The sequence below is a fragment of the Eulemur rufifrons genome, chromosome 1, assembly GCF_041146395.1.
Source record: "Eulemur rufifrons isolate Redbay chromosome 1, OSU_ERuf_1, whole genome shotgun sequence".
Classification (NCBI taxonomy): domain Eukaryota; kingdom Metazoa; phylum Chordata; class Mammalia; order Primates; family Lemuridae; genus Eulemur; species Eulemur rufifrons.
In genome coordinates, this window is record NC_090983.1 from 25,430,159 (window position 1) to 25,454,763 (window position 24,605).

General features: G+C 35.6%; 1 protein-coding gene across 2 annotated transcripts in view; it reads right to left on the bottom strand.

Annotated features, from left to right (window-relative positions):
• PTH2R (parathyroid hormone 2 receptor) overlaps nucleotides 1-24,605 on the bottom strand; it is a 74,388-nt gene that overhangs the window by 43,460 nt on the left and 6,323 nt on the right. Inside the window, exons 2-4 of one of the 2 annotated variants that reach the window (XM_069467766.1) lie at nucleotides 16,506-16,608; nucleotides 6,543-6,653; nucleotides 6,314-6,435 (exon numbers count right to left, since the gene is read on the bottom strand). In XM_069467766.1, the coding sequence (XP_069323867.1) occupies nucleotides 6,314-6,435; nucleotides 6,543-6,653; nucleotides 16,506-16,608 (336 nt within the window). Of the gene's footprint in view, nucleotides 1-6,313; nucleotides 6,436-6,542; nucleotides 6,654-16,505; nucleotides 16,619-24,605 lie in introns of those variants that run through there. The other variant, XM_069467774.1, reaches the window with a different exon arrangement.

Below are 24,605 nucleotides of genomic sequence, written 5' to 3' on the forward strand. Positions count from 1 at the left end.
ATGTGAATGGCTTGAATTGTCCTTTGAAGAGACATAGACTGGCTGAGTGGATAAAACATTATAAGCCAAGTATCTGCTGTCTCCAGGAAACCCATCTAACCCACAAAGATGCTTTCAGACTCAAGGTCAAGGGTTGAAAAACAAACTTTCAGTCAAATGGAAACCAAAAGAATGCGGGGGTACCAATTCTGATTTCAGACAGCATAAATTTTAAAATAGCAAAAGTAAAGAGGAAAAAGATGGTCACTTTATAATGGTGAAAGGAAAAAATCCAACAAGAAGACTTAACAATTCTTAATATCTATGCACCCAACACAAGAGCACCATTGTGAATGATCCTTTTATTATGCTGTTGATTCAGTTTATTAGTATTTTGATGAGGACTTTTGTATTTATATTTATGAAGGATATTCAGGCCATTGTGTTTGCTTTAAGCAGCCAATAGACTTTTTAATTAAATTATAGATATACATATAAAATAAATATAGCAATAAATATGCCTAGATATATAGTTTTTCTTTTTAGTCTTTCATTTTTATCCATATATTTACCTATTTTGGTACTCCTCATTCCTTCCTGCCAATCCATGCTTCCATATGGAATACCCCAATGGCAATCATGGCAAGAACAAAAATTTAAAAACAGGATTTGTTTAAACCAAAAAGTTTCTGCACAGCTAAGGAAACAATCAACAGAGCAAACAGACAACTTACAGAATGGGAGAAAATATTCTCAAGCTACACATCCAATAAAGGGCTAACAACCAGAATTTACAAAGAACTCGAGCAAATCAGCAAGAAAAAAGCAAACAACCCTATTAACAAGTGGGCAAAAGACATGAATAGGAGCTTCTCAAAAGAGAAAAGACAAATGGCAATAAACATACAAAAAAATCCTCAACATCACTAATTATCAGTTAGAATGGCATATATCAAAAAGTTCAAAAACAACAGATGCTGGCATGGATGCAGAGAGAAAGAAAGAAATGCTTATACATTCTTGGTGGGACTGCAAATTAGTACAACCTCTATGGAAAACACCATGGAGAGTCCTCAAAGAACTAAAAGTAGACCTACCATTGGATCCAGGAATCCTACTATTGGATATTTACTCAAAGGAAAAAAAGACTTTCATCAAAAAGACACCTGCACTCAGACGTTTTTAGCAGCACAATTCACAATTGCAAAGGTGTGGAATCAAGACATCAATTCATGCCCATCAATTTAGGAGTGGATTAATAAAATGTGGTGTATGTATACATTGTAGTACAACTTAGCCATAAAAAACATGAATTAATACCTTTTGCAACAATCTGGATGGAACTGGAGACCATTTTCCTAAGTGAAGCATCTCAAGAATGGAAAAACAAATACCACATGAACTCACTATTAAATTGGAACTAACCAGTGAGCACACATGTGCACAGAGGGAAGTAAAACTCAGTGGAAATTAACCAAGGGGGAGGGAAGTGGAGAGGAGTGGCAACTAACAGGTTCTATGAACACTATTTGGATCACATTCTCTTTCTCTTTACCTCTAATTTCACATTTTAGACAGTTAAATATTGTCTCACATGTCTCAAATGGTTCAGTTTATAATTCATTTTACTCTCTTAGTGCTTCAATTGAGTAATTCTATTGATCTTTCTTCAAGTTTATGAACTATCATGCTATGTTCCATCTACTGTTGAGCATATCAGATGAATTCTTCTTTTTTTTTTTTTTTTTTGAGACAGAGTCTCGCTGTGTTGCCCAGGCTAGAGTGAGTGCCGTGGCGTCAGCCTAGCTCACAGGCTTAAGCCTGGGCTTAAGCTCCCTCAAACTCCTGGGTTTAAGCAATCCTACTGCCTCAGCCTCCCGAGTAGCTAGGACTACAGGCATGCGCCACCATGCCCGGCTACTTTTTTTTTTTTCTATATATATTTTAGTTGGCCAGCTAATTTCTTTCTATTTTTAGTAGAGACGGGGTCTCGCCCTTGCTGGTCTCAAACTCCTGACCTCGAGCGATCCACCCACCTCGGCCTCCCAGAGTGCTAGGATTACAGGCGTGAGCCACCGCACCCGGCCTGAATTCTTCATTTTTATATTATAGTTTTCAGTTCTAGGACTTCCTTTTGGTTCATTTTTAAAGTTTTCATTTCTCTGCTGATTTTTCCATCTGTTTCATGCATCTTTTTCACTAACATATTTATAGTAGTTATTATTAACTCATCATATGCAAAGTCCAACATCTGGATCATCTCTTCTTCTACTCTTATTTTTAATCTTGATTTTGGGTCCCTGCCTTTTTTTATTACCTTATAGGCATTGTCAGTAACAGAATAGTAAGGACTGAAATACATAATATTTACCCCCCTCCAAAAAAGAGCAGGCCTCTTCTCTGTCAGGCTCTGCTTAGGGAGGGAGGCTGAATTACTCCATCATTAAAGGAGGGCTGGGATTTGTTGTAATTTTGCTTCTTTAGATTCTTTTTATCCTGGGTTTAGGTTTGAGAATGGAGGCAAGGCATTTTCTTCAGCAAACCTTGAGATCTGAACAGCAGCAGCCTGCAGGGGCCATTACATGGGTTTTAGTCCACCTGGTAGCTTTTAAAGCCCCAGAAGAACTCTTTCCTTTTGAATTATCCATCCTCTTTTTCAGTTGCTGGGGACTTCACTTTGCTGTCTAGCTCTTCCCCAGTCTTTCTGCATCTCAGGAAATTTCAGCCTACCCTGTTGATCTGCCGCAGTCTTCAACTAGCCACTGCCTTGCTTTAGATGAAGGCTCCACGTGCCCAGGAGAGATCCTTCTCAGCTCTCCTTTGTCAGGCGGCTGCCTTGCTCTCAATGAGACCTGTGCATCTCTAGGGGATTTCTCTCGGCTTCCCCGCCCTTCCCCTGGCCAATGGGATGCAGCAGTCATGCACTTAGTGAGGGCCCCATAGGCCTCAAGTGATGTCTGTCAGCTCCTCAGTTCTGATCCACGCCTTCGGCAAACTGTTGCTTTTCATTCTGGGAGAGCCCTATGCACATCTGGAGGGATTTTTCTTAGCTCTCCCAGCACCTTCAGCCTTTGGCATACTGCCGCCATTCACCCGGTAAAGGCGCCATGGGAAATAACTGGCTGGTGGATAATAGCTCACTGTGACTAAGGCTCACTCCTTGGAGTTCTAAGCCCTATGCCAGCCCTTGTCTATTAAAAGTTGGTTTAAAAGCTTGACTCTTTTCTTTTTATTCCCTTCTATGACCTGGTTGCTCCCCTTCTACTGTGGTCCTAGGGATAAATGCAGCCATGGGTCTCTTCTCTCACAGAAAGGCTTGCCCATTTCTGGAATTTAGTTCATTTAGATTTCTTGGCATCCTCAGCTCACTGATGGATTTTTACAAATTACTGGTTTCGCATCTTACCCAACTTATTCTTTTTTTTTTTTTTTTTTTTTTTTTTTTTTTGAGACAGAGTCTCACTCTGTTGCCCAGGCTAGAGTGAGTGCCGTGGCGTCAGCCTAGCTCACAGCAACCTCAAACTCCTGAGCTCAAGCGATCCTCCTGTCTCAGCCTCCCGAGTAGCTGGGACTACAGGCATGTGCCACCATGCCCGGCTAATTTTTTCTATATATATTTTTAGCTGTCCATATAATTTCTTTCTATTTTTAGTAGAGGTGGGGTCTCGCTCTTGCTCAGGCTGGTCTCGAACTCCCGAGCTCAAACGATCCGCCCACCTCGGCCTCCCAGAGTGCTAGGATTACAGGCGTGAGCCACTGCGCCCGGCCTTACCCAACTTATTCTTATTGTTCCAACTACCCACATTCTGACTGGAAGCAGAAGATTTTGCCTCTTGTTCCTTTTTTTAAAATGTCATTTACTACATATTATTTTCTGTTAATAAAATATAAAAGCTTTTTATAGAAAATATTTGGATAACGTGTAAAATATAATAGAAAAGAGAAAAAAATCTCCCAAATTCTCACCAACCAAAATACAAAACAGTTAGTACTTCATGTATTTCTTTTCATTCTATTTCTATGCATCACTTTCTATTGTTTTAATCATCTTCATTCTCAATTTATATACAAGTTTATTCCTGAATTTTTTTCAGTTAATATATGACAAAAAAATTTCCCAAGGTAGCAAACTTTTTTATATATATGTACATATATGTATATGTATGCGTGTGTACATATATATATATATTTGAGCTTATTTAACCAGCTCTTCATTGGAAATTTAAATTCTTTGAAATTATTTGTTCAATAAACATTTTTCCATTCAGTTCTCCCATTCCAAATCCTTATGCTTGATCTTAGAAGTAAAATTATAAGATCAAAGGATATGATCCCTTTGAGGTTTTTTAATATGTATTGCTAAATTGCTTTCCAAAAGTGCATCTAGCCTTTAGATATGAGATATATTATATGGTAATTTATATATATACTACTGTCCTAACTATCATACACTAAAAAACTTGATAACCTTGTAACCTATCACTAGATTTCCTTTTCTTCTTTTTGTTGAAATAATTACCTCATTTTGCCAAGCCAATGATATGGAAATTATTTAGAGAAAAAAATAATATGTGCTCAAAAATATCTCAGTCTTATTTTCCCAATAGAGATGTGTCATTTATTCTAAATACACATATTTTTAGTTTTTTGCTTTTCTTTCCTTATAAAAAAGTTTCATTATAACCATTAATAATTTATATCTCATAAATAAATCATATAACTTTTCCCTACAGTATATCAAAACTTCAGGAGATATCTAGTTTTCTTATTAGAAGATATTTAGTTTTCTTGAGTTTTCTCAAATTATTGCTTAAAGGTTGTAAACAATAGAAAACCCTTTTTGTGTTTTTAATTAAGGAGATAAAGTTAAATTATTTATGCTAGCAAACTCAAATTTTTAATTAACTTTTAAATCATTTTATATGAAATAGTGCATATCTTTGGTATATTAACCATCTTTTGGTTATTTTGATTCTTAGAATACACAGTAATCAAAAAGAATGGTTATAAAATTAGAGTTCAGTATAAATAAAACCATAATTTAATTTAATGGCCATTTAACAACTGTGAAAAACTTCCATTTCTCATAATTTAATGCACAAATAAAAACCATCACAGAGCACACTAAAATATATCAGTGAATGCTTATTTCTGTCAATGAGATTGAAATTATTAATCTCTTGAAGCATGTTATATTAACTCAGTGTTGGCATTTTTGCATTATAAAGTATATGACAATCTCCTCATATTGACTAATTTTATCCAAGAAGCTTTCAATGATGAAACACAAAACTGAAGGTCTTTCAGTAAATTACTCAAAAGCTAGCTCATTAAGAGGGTAGTGCTTTGTGTTAGAAAAGAAGGATTTAAGAAAGGAAGTGCTTTCTTATTATTAATGCAAAATTGAACAAAGAAACCTTTAACTCTCCACTTCCCCACAAAAAATCACCAGGCATAAAGAAAAATGTCTATTTTGGGGAGAGTTTATGTATGATGGACTGTTCTCAGGGTGCTCATAAAAATCATTTATACACCAATTTATCAAATTCACTTAGCATCATATATCATCATGCATTTTTGCTCATGAGGTCTCAGTGAAATGACGTTAAACACAACTTTTAAAATACCATATACAACTTTAAAAATAACTCTCTAGAATTTCTCGAAGTGTATACATGATTGCTATGCTTGAAACAGTGCTGATGTGAAATTAGGACATCAGGACTCTGCTTTAAACCCTGCCATCAGCGAGTGATGTCATTCTGACCAACACTTAAATCTCTGGTTCTCAGTTGACTCATATCTGTAAAATTAAGGTATTGTGCCGGAAATTTTATGAGATGCCCCCTGCTCCTCTTTAATCCTACAACTCTAATCCTTCATATACTAATGTAATCACCTACTGACAAATCTTATGAGATGGAAAATGCACCTGTGAAGTGCAGGGGTCCTTCAGGAATATAGAGATGAGATGTAACCATTCTTGGTAACTAAGAAATTGTGACTCGTGTTGCTGACTACCTGTTGGAATTTTTAGACATAATATAACATAGCATAATATAATATAATGTATATATAACATAATGTACTATTATAAATACACACAGATATAAGTATATATGCATGTATTAATAGCTCAGCCAGGTAACTCTAGCCTAAGGAAAATACCAGAATATTTCATCTGCATCTGAAAAGATCCCAACATTGCTTTTATCTTTTATGACCCTCATGTCATAGAATAAAAGGGTTTTTAATATATAATAATTGACAAGAATTGCATAAAAATATTATTCTACTTTCCCTTAGGGGTTCACAAATACAAAAATTCCATTACCTTTCCCATGCTGATATCTGGCTGCAGAAAGCGAAGGCAGTCTGAGTAATTGGCCCATGTTTTATTTAAGCTGTGCATATAGTCCCATGTTCCATTGGGGTTACAGTGTCGGAAAGCAACTCCTGTAAAGACAGGAAAGACACTGAGATTACTCAGTTCATGTAGAGTCTATTACAAAAACAAACAAATAAATTTGTTTCAAATTAATCATTTCAGAAAAATTTAATACCTTTATGATTGAAGTCATAAATATAAGGGGGGCATGGGACAGCCGATATTTTCCCCACTGTTCCTCTGGGCCAACAAATGAGTCCATCCCATTCTGGGAAACAATTACCTTCTGATGAGGAAAAAAAAAGTTTAAAGCAAATAAAGAAAAATGAAGCAGAGAACAAATGCATTCAAAATACAAAATTTCAACTCACTGCCTTTGGCGAAATATAAAACAAACTGGTAGTTTTGGAAACTAGAATAGGATAGATATGATGCAAATGTTACAAAATTCATCTTCCTGACCTCATCAAGGGCTCATTAATAGCAGCACTTTATTTGTATACATTAAAAATATTTAAATTATTTCAGCATATTAGTTATAGCAATTAATGTATAAGAAACATTGGAAGTCATTGTGAACAAGTTCTGTAATAAAGTTCTTCCAACTATCACAGTTGTAGTTACATTTTTATACTGAATTTTTAAAATTGCTGTTAAAAAACATGATACACAAAACATTGCACTTCGCAGGCAAGGTTCAAGATTCAGCTTTACCTTTTTACCAGTAATTTTGGTAATTTCTTTGAGTCTAAAACTCATCTCAAAAAAAAAAAAATTCTCCTAAGCTCTACTCCTCTCAAGATGAGTCCAGAACCCCATCACTTCTCACAGCCTCCCCTGCCACCAGGATAGTCCAAGCCACCCCATCCGCAGCCTGAATGAGTGCAACAATCTCCAGCAGTCTTCCTGATTCCATTCTTACCCTCTGTGGGGCAGTTCTCTGGGTGGCATGGGACAGACCCAGTTCTCCCCGCCCCTTTTGCTTATGTAATAGTTCTCAAAAATAACCATAGAATGTATTGGAAACAAAACATCCTGAGATAAAGGGGGAGCTGCCTGGAACAGCCCCGGCTTTGTTGCAGTCCCTCCCAGAAACAGGATATCCTTCAACACTTTAGCCCAGTGCATCCTGTCTTCCCTGAGGTATAGAACTGGGGTGGGCTGTTTTCTGGGCCGCGCCACCCCCTGGCGCCTCCAACCTCGGTCCCCTTGCTGTAGGCAAGTGGGACATGCGCAGTCGAGATTCCATCTGCCTTGGGCAGCTTACCCGAGCCTCGAGAGACCTGCGCCCAGTGACTCCCAGGCTGTTGCCCCTTGATGCCTGTCTGTAAGGAATAAACCTGCTTCACGTAACTTGTTCTGTTCGTGGGTGTTCGCTTCACCACACTCAGACAAGGTAACGAGTGCACAGCTAACCTTCTTCACACTCTCCTTTCCTTTATTCTTGACACAATGGCCTAAAATCTTCCAACAGCACCCAATCTCAAAAAGCCTAAGTTTTTACAATGTCTGAGGGCCCTGTAGGATCTGCCTTCTCTCCCAGCTCATCTGACTTGCCTTGGCTCCGTCTCTGTCCCTAACTCACTGCACAGGCCCAGTTCACTCTTGCCAGACTTGGGTGCCATGCCCCAGACAGCCTCAATCAAGGCTTATGCTCTCACCTCCTTCGGATTTGTACTCAAATGCCAACTTCTGAGTAAATGCTTCCCATTTAATATTGCATCCCGAAGCACTCCCCATTCTCTTTTCCTACTATATTTTTCCCCTGACTTCTCACCACCTTCTAATATTAAATGTTATTTCATTATTGTTTTCTCAAGCCACAGGATTTGAGAAACCTCAGGGTGGGGATCTTTGTCTGTTTTGTCTCATGCTTTAGCCGTGTTCCTGGAAAAGCACCTGGCACCTGGTAGGGGCTTAACGAATATTCAATGTCAACACTCTGTGCCCTTCAGGACTCCGTTCCATTAGTGATGACTTGAACGTCCGGGAAGACAGCCTGTCAGCCAAGTTATACCCCAGCTTCCCAAAAGGAGATGCCTTCAGTGAATGCTGTATTCGTTTTCTATTGCTACTATAACAAATTGCCACAAACTTACCAGGTTAAAGTAACACAAATTTATTTTCTCACTATTTCTATAGGTCGGTAGTCGGGTTGGCTTGGCTGGACCTCTGCTTATAGACCCACAAGGCCAAAGTCAAAGGCTGGGCGGAGTTGCGTTCCTTTCCGGAGGCTGCAGGGGAGAATCCATCTCCTTGCTCCTCTGGGCTGTTGGCAGAATTCAGTTCCTTGCAGCTGTAGAAACGAGGTCAGTGTTTCCTTGCTGGCTGTCAGCTGAGGGCTGTTCCCAACTTCTAGCAGCTGCTTGCATTCCTTAGCTCGTGCCCCATCCTTCCATCTTCAAAGTCAGCAAGTCAAGCGGAGTCCTTGTATTTTGAATCTCTCCTCCACTCTCCTTTTCTGTGCCAACTTTGATTCTGCCTTCCTCTTCCATTTTTAAGAAGCCATGTGATCACATTGTGCCCACCCAGATAATACAGAATAACCTCCTCATTTTAAGGTCCATAACTTTAATTCCATCTTCAAAATCACTTTTGCCACATAACAGAGCATACAGAGGCGTAATACCAGGTATTAGCGCGGGGACATCTTGGGAGGGCCATTTTTCTGCCACCACAAGTACTGGCCATTATAATTCTCTCCATTTTTAGTTACTAGTTACACGAACTGTAGCTGATGATTTTTATTCTAGCTAATGTTCATATTGTCAAGTTGTTTGCTCAGTTTTGAATAGTCAGCATAATAGAACCACACACAAACACTCATTTCTACAGAAAAGAATTCAGTATAAACTTGAAATTCACTTCTTAGTATCCACCATATCACACTGACACAAATACTTGATTTGCTTCATGGACCACTGAAGCAATAAGAAAAGAAAATGTCTTTCCTCGCCCACACTTTTCTCGTAGAAGAGAACATTTTCTCAGAAGCAGCCTTGCTTTGCTCACACAATAAAAGCCTGCACTGCACATATCACAAGCAATGCAAGAACCCATCACATTGTGCTTCTGGTGGACAGCTCCACTTGCCTCTTTTCCCACCATTACCTGCTTTTTGTTTGTTTTCCTTCTGGTTTATACAGAGTGGGATGAATCAATCTCTCCCATTGGATTCGGTCAAGGGGCCATAGCATTCCATTTACTTTGTCATTAACAGTCACATGCCTTTATACATCTGAACTGTCTAATCAATATGTGCCTGGGATCTATTGTACAGTTACATAAATTGGACCTGGAGACACATTCTTGTTTTCCTGTTACTAGTTGTCCCTCTAAAATGTATGCTGTTATGTCATGTGCTATTTTCTAATAAGAATTAGTTTCAGGATGGAATAAGGTCTTAATGTAAGTGTAAAATCCAATGGTCAGTTTATCCTATAATTATGCAGTTTAAAAAGTGCCATGAAAAAGGTGTTTTTTCTCATGCTCTAAAGGGGACAGTTTTCTAGTTCCCTATAAGGTACCACCCCACACATGTACATACACAGACATACCTCTCAATATTCAGAAAACCCACACTCATCCAAAATAGTGTTTCTGTAGATCATGTTTATTTCTCTGGTGGCTCTTTGACAAAAAGAGTGATGAATATTCACAAAAGATTGAAAAATTGGGGAAGCCATGACCTCACCCAGAAAATATGGAGATCTTAATTAGCATCTTCTTTGATCTTCATTTCTATCCTATGTGAGTAAATACTTTTATTATTTGGCAAGAAACTAATTAATTGACTAATGGCTCACCAATCTCCCTTTGTAAGTTAGTACCATTAATTATAACTCTGTAATCCTTTGTGTGTGCCATGACAGACTAATTATTAGGAAGCTTGTCAAACCATGATATTTACACAGAATAATCAAAAATTTGGAGACTCTAACTTTTTCTCTTTCTAGTTCTTCAGTTATTTGTAACAAAATGTGACCATACTTGGAAGTAGAACCAGGATCAATCAATTATATTTTGGTTTTGGTTTTTAAATACTTGAATAGTTGTATAACTAGGAATTTCCATTTTTCATAAACAGGAAAATTTTTATGTTCTTTTTATTAAAAATTTTCAGAAATATAACAGAATATTATAATATATCCATAAGCTAGAATTGAGAGCTGTTAATATTTTTCAATATTTATTTCATCTAATTTATCTTTTGCTATGCTATCTTAAAGTATAGACAGCATAACAGTTCACCTCTAAATATTTTGATATGCATCTCTCAATTTTAGAAGAATTTAAAAGCAAAAATTTCTTAAATTGGCTAATGAATTCAAAAGATTATTCTAGTTTTTTAAAAGTTTAAAGTGAATAACATTTGAGTCAATTTGTACAGAATTAGACATTTTCATTGAAATGTAGACAAAGTTTAACCATATTTAATTATATCCTATTTGTATGGAGAAGAATCTCAAAGTATCTTTTCTCTTTTAATATTTATTCATCTACATGTTTCACAGGATTCACATCTTCACAAATTTTAGATGCTACATAAGTTTACAAGCAGTTAATATATTCTTTTATGTATAATTCATAGCGTGTATGACTGATTCACACTTGCTTACATTTGCCCATCCTATTCCATCTTCTTGAAATTTCATTTTACTTTCTCCTCCACACATCTAATTCCTACTACTTTAATTTTTTTATTTCAAAACATTAAAGGGGTACAAGTGTTCTTGTTACATGGATGAATTGTATAATGCTTAAGTCAGGGGTTTTAGTATGCCCATAATGAGTGGCATACATTGTACCCAATAAGTAAGTTTTTATCCCTCACTCCCCTCCTATCCTCCCCCATTTTGAGTTTCCAATGTCCTTTACACCACCATATGATCGTGCGTACCCATCATTTAGCTCCCATTTGTTATTAGTGAGAATATGTGATGTTTGTTTTTCCTTTCCTGAGAACATGTGATGTTTGTTTTTCCTTTCCTGAGATACTTCACTTAGGGTAATGGTCTCCAGTTCCATCCAAGTTGCCACAAAAGACTATTTCATTCCCTTTTATGGCTGAGGAGTACTCCATGGTGTATATATACCACATTTTCTTTATCCACTCGCCCACTAATGGGCACTTAGACTGATTCCATATCTTTGCAACTGTGAATTGTGCTGCAATAAACATTCAAGTGCAGGTGTCTTTTCTATAAAATTACTTCTTTTCCTTTGGGTACATACCCAGTAGTGGGATTGCTGGATTGAATGGTAGATCTACTTTTAGTTCTCTGAGGAATCTCCACACTGTTTTCCATAGAGGTTGTGCTAATTTGCAGTCCCACCAATGGTGTATAAATGTTCTTTTTCACCATATCCACCCCAACATCTATTGTTCTTTGACTTTTTTTAACAATGGTTATTCTGATAGGGGTAAGGTGATAGCTCATTGTGGTTTCAATTTGCATTTCTGTAATGATTAGTGATGTTGAGCATTTTTTCATATGTCTGTTGGCCATTTGTCTATTTTCTTTTGTTCAGGTCCTTTGCCCACTTTCTAATGGAGTTGTTTGGTTTTTTCTTGCTGATTTGTTTGAGTTCTTTGTAGATTCTGGATATTAGTCCTTTGTTGGATGCATAGTTTGCAAATATTTTCTTCCATTCTGTAGGTTGTATATTTACTCTATTTGTTATATCTCTTGCCGTGCAGAAACTTTTTAATTTAATTAAGTCCCATTTATTTATTTTTGTTGTTGCTGTATTTGCTATTGGGGTCTTAGTCATAAATTCTTTGCTTAGGCTGATGTCTAGAAGAGTTTTTTCTATGTTTTCTTCTAAAATTTTTATGGTTTCATGCCTTACATTTAAGTTTTAATCCATCTTGAATTAATTTTTGTATATAGCAAGAGATAGGGATCCTGTTTAATTCTTCTGCATGTGGCTACCCAATTTTCCCAGCACCATTTGTTGAATAGGGTGTCCTTTCTCCAGTGTATGTTTTTGTCTGCTTTGTCAAAAATCAGCTGGTCATAGCTTTTATTTCTGGGTTCTCTATTCTGTTCAATTCATCCATGTCTCCACCTTTACACCAGTACCATGCTGGTACTACTGTAATTTTAAGATGACATGATTATTCTTCCAGGGAACCTTCCTTGATCCCTCCCTGATTAATTAAGATGCTTCTTCAATGGTTCCATAGTTGTGAATACCTCTGTTGTTGGAATTACACACCATCCTGAAAGATGTCTACCTTCCTTACCAAATCATCAACCCTACATGGCAAAGATAGAATCTTACCCATGTTTTTCAGTGTTTACTACAGAATCAGCACATTGTGGGAACATAATAATATTTGTTGAACTGTTGTAGGAATACTCAAGATGACAATGTTGGATGAGGTAATCTCTGAGATATCTTCTTACTCAAAATTTCATGAGATTTCATAGAAAATAGTTCATTCATCCCTCATAGATAATAATCCTTACAAATTGCTTCATGGTGATGCTTCTTCTTCTTAGTAGATTTGCATGTCTGAGATATCAAGGTCAGTGTTTTTTAGAGGTAGCATGTGTGATTCCCTTTTCAGATACTATTAGACTAACCATTCAGAAAACTCCCTCTTAGTACAAGACACCTACAAAGGCAGGATTAATATAAAAAATATTCTTTCTTAAAACATGGCTTAACTGGCTATAAAAGAAAGGAATAAATCTGAGGCCAGAAATACAGGGAAATCACTTCATTTGGGGCTTAACTTAGAGGCCTCTACTGATCTGTTGCCTTAGAGCTAGGGTTTTGATCATGTTCAGGTAGCAAAAGATGAGCCTGAGGCTTGATGAGGTTGGGAAATTGGATGGGAGACATCTATATAATATAAGGTTAGTATCCCTAAAAAATGATCCCCATCTTAGTGGATGGACAAGAAACAAAACCATCCTTTAGAAAGAGATTTCCTTGTCTTACTTTTGGGTACATTTAGAGTTGGAACAGGAAACAGTGGAGAAAAAAAATCTTCTCTAAAAATTTCTAACACAAACCTACACTCATGTGTGGTCTAAATTTAGTTTAAAGTGGACTTAGGTCAATAGTCCCTCTAGGCACCTTGCAGAAGGAAACACAAATTTTCTCTGGATGAATGCATTTTAAATGAGGACTTTATGAGTTCCTCATCATAAAACATTAGACATGTAAGGAAATAAGCCACCATGTGTGGTAGTGAGCATTGGCCAGCAAAGACTGTGGATATTAGAATTATCAAATGCAGAATATAAAACATGTCTAGGAATATAAGAGATTGAAAGAATATTGAAAGTACAAGGGACTATCAAAATTCAATATGCAGATTTCAGAAAATAAAAAGAAGAATAATCAAAATTAACTAATGGATATATTAAACAGCCTTAGACAAAGCTGAACAAAGGGTTGGAAAACTAGAAAACAGATCTGAAGAAATTACCACAACAGCAGTAGAACAAAGGAAAAGAAAATATTTAAGACATGGACACACAAAGGGTAGTATGAGAAGGTCTCACATTTGTCTATTTAAAGTTCGAGGAGGAGATAACAGACAAAATGAAGGAGAGCAAATTTTCAAAGAAAAAATAACATTCCCATTACTGAATAAAGACACAGATCTTCAGATTCAGGAAATCCAATACATCCATACCTAGACACAGAGTACAAATGCAGAAAATCAAAATCAAAGAGAAGTTCTTAAAAAGAGCCGGAGAGAAAAAGCTAGTCAGCAACAAAGACTGGGAACTGATTTATCGACAATAACAATGAAAGCTAGGGAAAAAATGCAATGATATCTTCAGGTAATAAAAGTAAATAATTTTTAACCAAGGTTCATATGACCAGAAAAAGTATTTTTCAAGATTGAGACTCAAATAAAGACATTTTTCAGAATTAAAAAAAAAAAAACCCAAGAGCATTACAAGCACATTCTAATGTAAATAAATTTTTATTAATAAAATAAATAAATAAAAGACATTTCAGAAAGAAGAAAAATTATAATAACATAAAACTAAAACTAAAACCTTGTAGGACAATAGCATATAATTTGGAAGCAATTAAAGTATCTCAAACTGCTTATATTTTTTGGAATGAGGAAGTTATTTATAAACTTTAAACTTTCTTAAATTAAATATATATGAAAAAAATTTTAGGTTAACCACTAAAAGAATTAAATATATATCTTCCAAACTAGTTGCCAGGGAGTGGGAATGAAATAAGAAAAAGTCTCAATCAATCCAAAAGAAGGTTGGAGTAAGGGGAATGGAAGAGTCACATAAAAAGAGCTGGTGAATAAAATAAGAAACCCAAATAAGATAGTAGAATTAAATTTAAATAGTGTAAGCTAGCTGTGGTGGCTCACACCTGTAATCCCAGCACTTTGGGAGGTAGAGGTGGGAGGATTGCTTGAGGCCAGGAATTCAAGACCAGCCAGGTCAATGAGACTCCATCTCTTCAAAAAATTAAAAAATAAAAAATTAGCCAGGTATGGTGCCATGCACCTGTAGTCCCAGCTACTTGGGAGGCTGAGGCATGAGGATTGCTTGAGCCCAGGAGTTCAAGGCTACAGTGAGCTATGGTCACAACACTGAATTCCAGCCAGGGTGGCAGAGTCAGACCTTGTCTCAAAGAAACAAAACTGTATTTTAGTAATTATAATTAATTCAATTAGGCTAAACTCTCCAGTTATTAATAATAGACAAAGATTGTCAGAATAGATAATAAGAAAAAGTCCACATGTCCTGTTTATAAAAGATACTCCTAAATATAAGTATACAGAAAAGTTTAATAAAAGAATGGGAAAATATGAGGCATTGTTTAATGGAGAGTGGTTGCACAACAATGTGAATATACTTAGCATTACTGAACAGTACAATTAAAAATAGCTAAGATGGTAAATTTAATGTTATGTGTATTTTATCACAATTAAAACATTTTTAAAGGATTGGAAAAGATATACAAGGCAAATACTAATCAACAGAGAAAGAAACTAGTATTGTTTATTCAATATTTTTATTTTCAATATAATAAGTTAAAATTATACACATTTTAATATTTAAAACAAAAGTATCCTAAAGAAGGCTATCTCATATCAATAAAATGCTTAATTCATCAGGAAATATACTATTTCTAAACTTGTATATACCTAGTAACATATTTTCAAAATATATGAAGTGAAAATATCCAATGAATTTGTCAATTTTTTACTGACAAATTCATCATCATAGTAGGATATTTTAAGATATATCCCAGTAAATAAAAGGTCAAGCACATAAAAAATCATTATGTATACAGAATATATGAACCACATAACTAATAAGCTTAATCTAGTGGACACTATAAAACACTGTACTCAGAAACTGGAGAATATAAATTCATTTGAAGACCATATGGAACATTTATCAAAACATTTTTAAAAATCAGTATCATGCAGACTATGTTCTCTGATCAAAACCAATTGAGAAAATCAATCACGATTTTTTTTTAGTATTTAGAGACTAGTAGGAAGTAGATATCAAACTACATATGTTATTATAAAGATGTAACTTCAGGAACATTGTCTGCTGCATTTAGTAGGGAATTCAGAGAGCTCAGTAAACAACACTCCACTTCTCACTTGAATTTGGAACTAACTGAGAGATTGCATAGTCAGGCCAATGGAGATAAAATTATCATTTTATTAACAAAAAAAGGTTTTTTGAGAATATGGCCTAGGTGAGGGCTTGCTTATTTACTGCTCTGAATTGAACTTTCTACCTAAATCTGCAGGCAATATCCACAGGGATACAGCCTGCCCCTCCGAACTTAACTGCATGGTCAAGGGCAGACCAGTATGCACACTCTCTGCAGGTAGACAAATCCCAAGGAGAGGTCTGAGGAAGAGATTGATGCGCACATGCTCAATTTCTATTCCCAAATTCAGTAGTGGGGCAAGTCCCGCTCCTCCCATAGGGAGAGATGAGCAAGTGGGGTAAAGGGATTAAAAGAGTGTTATTCTGCTACACACCTCTCCACATGGAAACATGGAATCACCAACAAGGACCTTCCTAAGACAAAATAAAGAGGGGAACTTGCAGTCTTTGGGAGAAGGGGTGGGAGACACAAGGAAACACAATTTTCTTAACATCTTTACCTCCCTCCTGGAGTTGAGCTGTGATGTTGAGTTCACATTGTACTTTAGCTTTTAGCACAAGGACAATCTGCTCCTCTATAGTAATGGTGCCATCATAATCCAGCTGTAGAAACAAACAAAATACAAACATTCTCAGCATTTTTTTTAAAAAGCCAGGATGTAAGCTTTCATTATTTCATCTTCTAATACAATTGAAAATGAGTTTTGATAACGAGCTATCTGGAATAGTCCTTTATCTGAATCAAAATTCAAAATCCATCAAGATTTTAGAATAATCTTATTTTTACTTGATTAACCTAAAGAAAAAAAAAGCCTCATGCCAGAAAATGTGAGGAAATTTTTAATGTAAGGTAATTATATTAAAGATAATATAATTATAAAAAATAATAAACATTGAAAATTTTCTGGAATGTTATGAAGACCCAGTATTTTATTAATTCTCTCACAATATGTCAGTTATAACACATGGAAAGAGCAGTGAACTAGAAAACTAAATTTAGATCTACCAAAAAAATTACCAGTGAAACATCCACTCAACATCTTTGGGCTTTGGTTTGTTCATCTATGATATAAACAGGTTATCTCAAATGGTCTCTAGTTACCTATTTGCCTTAATACTGGGACTCTCTAATGGTAAGATATGCACCAACATATTCATTGTCCATTCAATCAATACTTGTTAATACATTTTATATAAAACATAATGTGCTTATATTACAGTGAAGACTTTCATGTTCAAATATTTGTTATGTAGTACATTTTCTTTAAAAAAAAAAAAAAAAAAAACACCTCATGAGAAAGAAAATCCCAACTATATAGAGAGTATAGAAGAACTGCCCTGGCTGAAGCCTATGGAAGGCAATTGCAGAATCATAATGTCTCACTAACTTGGACTTTCCTTTACACCTGCACCTGCTCCAAAATATCACGGGGTTTCTCAAAGCATTGCCAGAAAGCCACTATTGAGGAATACAAAGAGGTATAATAGCATTTAATAAGACCCCAACACACATGCTTCTCTACACTGCATGCCGTGATTTCACTAGATATCTAGATATTCATTCCCACCGGGGAGCACGTTTCTAACATGTCAAGTGAATGATAAGTGATTTTTGGACGAAATCAGATAGATTTGGCTTTAATACCACCAGTAATGGAAAGAAAAATTCCATTATTGGAAAACTTTAATTTCAGTGAAATACATTTCAAATGTGTTTGTTCAAATCATGGTACTTATATCACCTGAATCTGATGCCTGTGAAAATGTAGATTCTTAGGCTGCACACCAGCCCAGTGAATCAGAATTTTATTTCTGAAGGTGAAGACCGGTAACCCTCATGTTTCACAGGAACCCCTGGTGAGTCTTGAGTTTACCTTAGAATTTGAGAACCAACATATCTGAAGGTATGAGATGATGTGAAGATTATTTTATCAGTCAAGGCTCAATCATAGAACAGAACTACTAAGATATTAAGATAGATTATTGAGAAGGGGGAGAATAATTGTTACAGGGATTTGATTCTTAAATCAAATGAGATGATAAAACCAACAGATCTACCTAAGTGACAAACTCCTACTAATACAAACCTTTGCAACTCTCAAATTGTTAATATCAGGCTGCAAAGACGCGTATTCTCTAGAGCCATGCTTTAAGGTAATGGGAAAACAACCCTCTTTATATTATTCAATAAGACATTACGGACTGAACATAAGAAATAGAAAGATGTTTACATAATTAACCACAGGAAATACACTTAGAGAGTATTGATAATTATGATTTTAAATGACACATAAAATGATAGCCTGGTTGGTTAAAGTAAAATGGAGGATATAGAAAGAAAATTTACCATAAGAACTCGTTTTAGCATTAAAAACTATCATCCCTGAAAATTATGAGTTTATTATTTTCTGATATATTAATATTTATAGTACAAAGAGAAATTCAGTGAATAGTCAGGTATATAGTTTTAGAGATTTCTGTACCATATTCATAGCTCAATACCCACATTATTTTAATGATTTTTATGAAAGGAAAGAATAAGCAAAAACTAATTTGAGGGGTTAGAATACATAATGGAATTTTAGCTATCAGGATAATGCAACACAGATTCTGAGTTATAAGTAGCTACACTAAAAGGGAGCCTAAAATCTCATATATCAAAAAGAGAGAATGAAATGGAAACATGAGTCATCTGAGTGGGCATGACAGGAAAAATTGACTCCATTCCTATTCATTCTTCCTATTCATTCTCATTTTCTAGAAACAGTCATGTAACATTCAAGTTTTTTGTGTTTTTTTTTTTTGTTTTCCTGGCTGTTTTATTTTTCAATTAAATAGTTACTTTCTTTTACTTCAATCTTAGAAAACACTGGGTAAGTTGTGCCCAAGTTTCAGAACTGCAAATTTGATTGAGAGAAATTTGGCTTCAATTATTAAACATGAACATTTCAAGTCACCCCTCGTACCATTTTTACTTGAACATACTCATTTTTGTTTCCTTTTGTGCAGATGCAGCCTTTCTGTTGGAATAACCTTTTCAGGAACACAAACATCTTATAAACTACAGCTTCTAAAGAGATTTTGTTCTAAAAAAAATTTAGCCAGTTCAGCCAGGAGCAAGTTTTATTAGAATGTGCTAATTCATGATCTGTTATAAATTGATCTTTAGTCAGTTCCAGTAGGAGCAAAAAATGCTTGTTTTTTATATCGCTTTGTCTTGTTCCTTTGTTACAGGTACAAGCATTCTTTATCATTGAGTGACATTAAAATGATAATGTACTTGAAACAGAAGAGCGATTTTATATTCAGTGTCTATTACTCCAAAAGCAATAATTGCATCCAAAACAAAAAGGTTACATTCGTTATAGAAAAATGGATGTTAATAATTTTTTCTAAGCAAGTGATCATCTACAGTTTGAAATAAAATGTTGAATTCTAGTCTGTCAAATATTTGATGGCTAAGAGAAGCCTTAATTTTGTAATGTGTATTTCACTGAAAGTCCCTAATGTCATTACAAATACTAATTGTTAATGTCAGAATATGTAAATTTTCATAATTGCAATATTCACATTTATTTCATTTTCAAGTAAACATAAATCCATAAATTTGATGTATTTAAAAAGAAGCATTCTGGAACTTCCACGTATGGCAAAATGGGGTAGAGGTACTTTCCCCTATTCCTTCCAGTAAGTACAACTAAAAGCCCTGGATGTTATATATAAAATGAATATAAGAAGATTCTGAAAGGTGGGGAGAAGATAGCAGACCAGCTAGGGACCTCAGACCCTGAAAAACAACATGGTGGTAAATTCCCTGAGTTTCTTTTTTTCTTCATATATCCCCAACTTGGAGTAGTTGGAAACTCTGAAACACCAACAGGCACAGATAAAAAAAAGTCTCAAGAAAAAACTGCTCTATAGCCAAGGAAGGAAAATGGTAGCATGACAAGATAGAAAACTTCTAGACATTAACAGTTTGACCCAAGCCAAATGCCACAGGAAAAAACTGCAGTCTTACCCCAACCCACACAGCAAAGGCCAACAAGTTTTCCTCTTAAAGTTTTTCAGATTCATATCTCAAAGGTTCAACTTTTTACTGCATCTCGCTACATGTGATTTGTGAATCTTACCCTCTAGTAGGTCAGTAAGAACAATATGGTTCTCAGGTACTTACAACACAATTACCATGAGTGGTAAAAAATTCAGTACACTGACAAACAAAATGCCTTTACTAGTATATTACCAATCTGGTAGGAAATAGAAGTATTCTGTGTCTCTTTTTTTGTGCTAAATAACTTATTTTAATAAATTCATCTATAATATAATCATAAAACAATATTCCTGCCATTTCAACTACAATTGAACCCAAACTTCAAGTCTAATCAACAATAAATAACATGTTAATTTTAAAAAGTTTTTAACTATAAGAGTATTAAATATAATACAGAACACTTAAATATTTAATGTTTTTTATCACAATATTGAAAATAAAATTTTTAGCATTCTAAGGCTATCAAAAGTTCCCCACTCTCAATCTTTCTTTTTTAAAGCAAGTACAGTGCCTGATGGTGTTTATATTTGTTAAAAGTTTTTTTTACAAAAAAACTTCTAACTTCAACATAATTTTAGTACTTCCAAGCCACCCAAAAATACCTTATACCAGTACTAGGTTCATGGTTTTGGTAGAAAAAATCATGTCACAGAGTTTTAATGTTATAACTGGACTTTTAAGTCACAAAATAAAGCAAGAAAATCTAGCATCATTTAATACCTTTTCTTTGTTGTTTTTTATTTTACCAATAAAGAACTAGATTTAATGTCATCATTCTTTATTCAAATGGACTACCATGCGAGGTTTTGGTTTCTCGCTTTGTTATTGGTTAGCCAATTATTATCGAATGCCCAAAGACAATACTCATTAGAACTGAGCATCTTCACATGAAGGTAATTAGCTTTCATTTAAAGTAAAATTATTTTTCCATCCCTTCACCTTGAGTCTGTATGAGTCCTTGTGGGCTAGATGTGTTTCCTGGAGACAGCAGATACCTAGGTTGTATTTTTTCATCTATTTAGCCAGCCTATATTTCTTGAGTGGAGCATTCAAACCATTTACGTTGATTGATAGAATTGGTATGTGGGATGCTGTTCAGTTCCTCCTGTTGAGTAGTTGTGCTATTGTTTTGTATGAGCTCTGAGCTTTAGCTTTTGGGTAGTTTTACCCTGATGGGTGTCTATTGTGCTGATCCACGTATTATGTGGTTCTGAGTATTTCCTGCAGGGCAGGTCTGGTCTTGACAAATTCCCTCAGTGTTTGCTTGTCCAGAAAAGTTTTTATTTCTCCTTCATATATGAAACTTAGTCTTGCAGGATACAAAATTCTAGGCTGGCAGTTGTTCTGTTTAAAAAGACTGAAGATGGGGCCCCAATCCCTTCTGGCTTATAAGGTCTAGTTGAGAAGTCTGCAGTTAGCCTGATGGGTTTTCCTTTGTAAGTTACTTGATGTTTTCACCTCATGGCTCACAGAAGTTCCTTCTTCATGTTGACTTTGGCCAGTCTGTTGACTATGTGTCTTGGTGATTGCCTCTTTGCAATGAATTTCCCTGGTGTTCATTGAGTCTCTTGGACCTGGATGTCTAAAACTCTAGCAAGACTAGGGAAGTTTTCCGCAATTATTCCCTCATATAGGTTTTGCAGTCCTTGTGCATTTTCTTCTTCACCCTCAGAGATGCCTATGATTTTTATATTTGGCCCTTTTACATAATCCTATATTTCTTGTAGACTTTGTTCATTCCTAATTCTCTGTTCTTTATTTTTGACTGACTGATTTAATTCAAAAGACTTGTCTTCAAGCTCTGGGATTCTGTCTTCTACCTTGTCTAGTGTATTTTTAAAACTTTCCACTGTGTTTTGTATTTCCTTAAATGAATTTTTCATTTCCAGAAGTTCTATTTTTTTTAATGTCAATCTCTTTAGTGAATTTTTCATTCGCTTCCTGAATTGTTTTTTTGTTTTCTTTGAGTTGGATTTCCATTCTCTCTTGGATTTCATTGAGCTTCCTTACAATCCACAATCCACATTTGGAATTCTTCATCTGTCATTTCAATATTTTCATTTTGGTTGGTATCCATTGTTAGAGAGTGGGTGTTCCCTCTTGGGGGTGTCCTTTTGCTCTGACTTTTCATGCTTCTGGAGCTCTTTCCCTGATTCCTTCTCATCTGGGGCAGCTATTGCTTCTTATTTTTCGATTTTCTTTTGTTTAGATGGGGCTTCCCCCAACACACATTTATAAAGGGGTGTCTGTAGCATATGTTTGGTTTTGCTTGTGGGTGCTTTGATGGAGATCTAGGTTCTGGATGGATGCCTTGGTTATAGATATCCTTAGTGTGGTGGTTTCCTCAGTTGCTACTTGTTTGTAGGCTATAGCAGTGGTGAGCTATGTGTGTAGGCAGATTCCCTATCTCTGTCTCTCTTTGATGAGGGAGGATGGAGGTCTTTGAAATACTTTCTCTTTCCCCAGCCCTGTGGTCTTCCTAACAGTGTGAATTGTATTGGCATGCCCAGTTTAATCTCTGAGACAGTAGGTGGTGCTTGTGGGTAAGAATCAACCACACCCCGTATGACTGAGTTGGTAAATGCTGTAAAGAGGTGTGCAAATTGACCTTCCTGTCAGTAGGTGAAGCTTGCCAAAAGGAACAAGCTGCAATGATGTTTTTGGATCCTGTGACCAGTTCTAGCCCCACAGGAGAAGCACTCAAATTCCAGGTGGTGGGTGGAAGCCTGGAATTTCCAGGTAAGTCATATAGACTAAAATATAACCATATGAAAACTAGTAAGAGAAATTCAACTAGCAAACTAAGAAAGTAGCCACTATAAAGAAGACATACAGGGAAAATTTTAAAATTGAGATAATACCTTTTTTTAATCATTAAGATACCTACTATCAATGTGTTCAGATCAACTAAGATTAAAAGGAAGAACATGGTAAAAGTGAATAGCCCTGGGCAACTAGGTCACATGGGCAAAAAATATAATATACCAGATTGAAGATGCCAGTAATATATTAGTGTGGTTTCCAAGAAACCTCAATGAAGGCTCTGCAAGCAGTATACAGGATTAAATTTCTCCACCAAAGCAGTGGAGCATAGCAGTAAGCCAGCTTGAAATAGTATTCTCCCATGCCACAGCTGATGCTTCAGAGCCATCACAGACAAGAGATGGTGGGCGATGTCAGAAAAGGGGAACATGGATGTGTGGGAGAAGGCCAGAGCCAGCTCATCCCACTGAATCACCACCGACCGCGGCAGCCGAAGCAGCCTCACCCTATGCGTTGTCTTTAGGATTGGTTTTAAAGGACATTTTTGAGGATTCAGGAAAGCCCCATGAATCTCTTTAAAGTTTCTTCCAGCTTTTAGAGATCTCTAAGCTTAATTAATCAACCTGAAAATCGTGCTTACGTTTTACTTACATGACTACAAAAAGCATCTAGATATTGTGTTACAGACTTTCTTCATCTAGGAAATAAGATGCCAAAATATATGTTGAGAGAAGTTCCACTTTGTTACTCATTATATGCATGGGTGCCTTCCTGAAAGCATTTTCTCTAGTAGTATAGGCAGAAGGATATACAAGCTTAGACATAGCTCATCCCCACAAAATTGGTTTAAATGCATTGTTAAACAATCTTTGCTCTCAGAAAAAAAATCTATTTTAAAAAAAACACAAACTTTGTCTCATAGAAAATAGAAGTAGCCTAATTATATAAGTAAGGGAAGTGACAAGTATTATAAATTATTCTCATTTAGGAAATTTCAGCCAGGTTGCATTTGAATAAATGGTTTCATAAAGGAGAAGCATAAGTTTACCTTCAGAAACTCTGATTACACATATAAGTCTATTCTAATCTTGTCACCTAAAAATTTGGCCTGAAAATATTACACAAATTTTTCTGTTTGCTGAATATTTTAATTTGTTATCAATCTGTATCTTACTATTAAGAGTATTTTACTTATTACTACTTATAAAAAATAAAAATAAAGACAAAAAAATTAGTAATGATGTTACATCTACAAAAAAACTAGAGCAAATATCATACTTAATGATAAATTTTTTTTTTATTTCAGCCTATTACAGGGGTACAAATGTTTAGATTACATATATTGCCTTTGCCCCACCTGAGTCAGAGCTTCAAACGTGTCCATCCCCCAGACGTTGCACACCGCACCCATTAGGTGTGAATATACCCATCCCCTCCTCCCCGCCACTTGCCTGACACCTGATGAATGTTACTACTATATGTTCACATAAATATTGATCAGTCAATACCAATTTGATGGTGAGTACGTGTAGTGCTTGTTTTTCCATTCTTGTGATACTTCACTTAGTAGAATGGGCTCCAGCTCTATCCAGGATAATATAAGAGGTACTAGATCACCATTGTTTTTTGTGGCTGAGTAGAACTCCATGGTATACATATACCACATTTTATTATTCTACTCATGTACTGATAGGCATTTGGGTTGATTCCACATCTTTGCAATTATGAATTGTGCTGCTATAAACATTCTAGTGCAGATGTCTTTTTTACAGAATGCCTTTTGTTC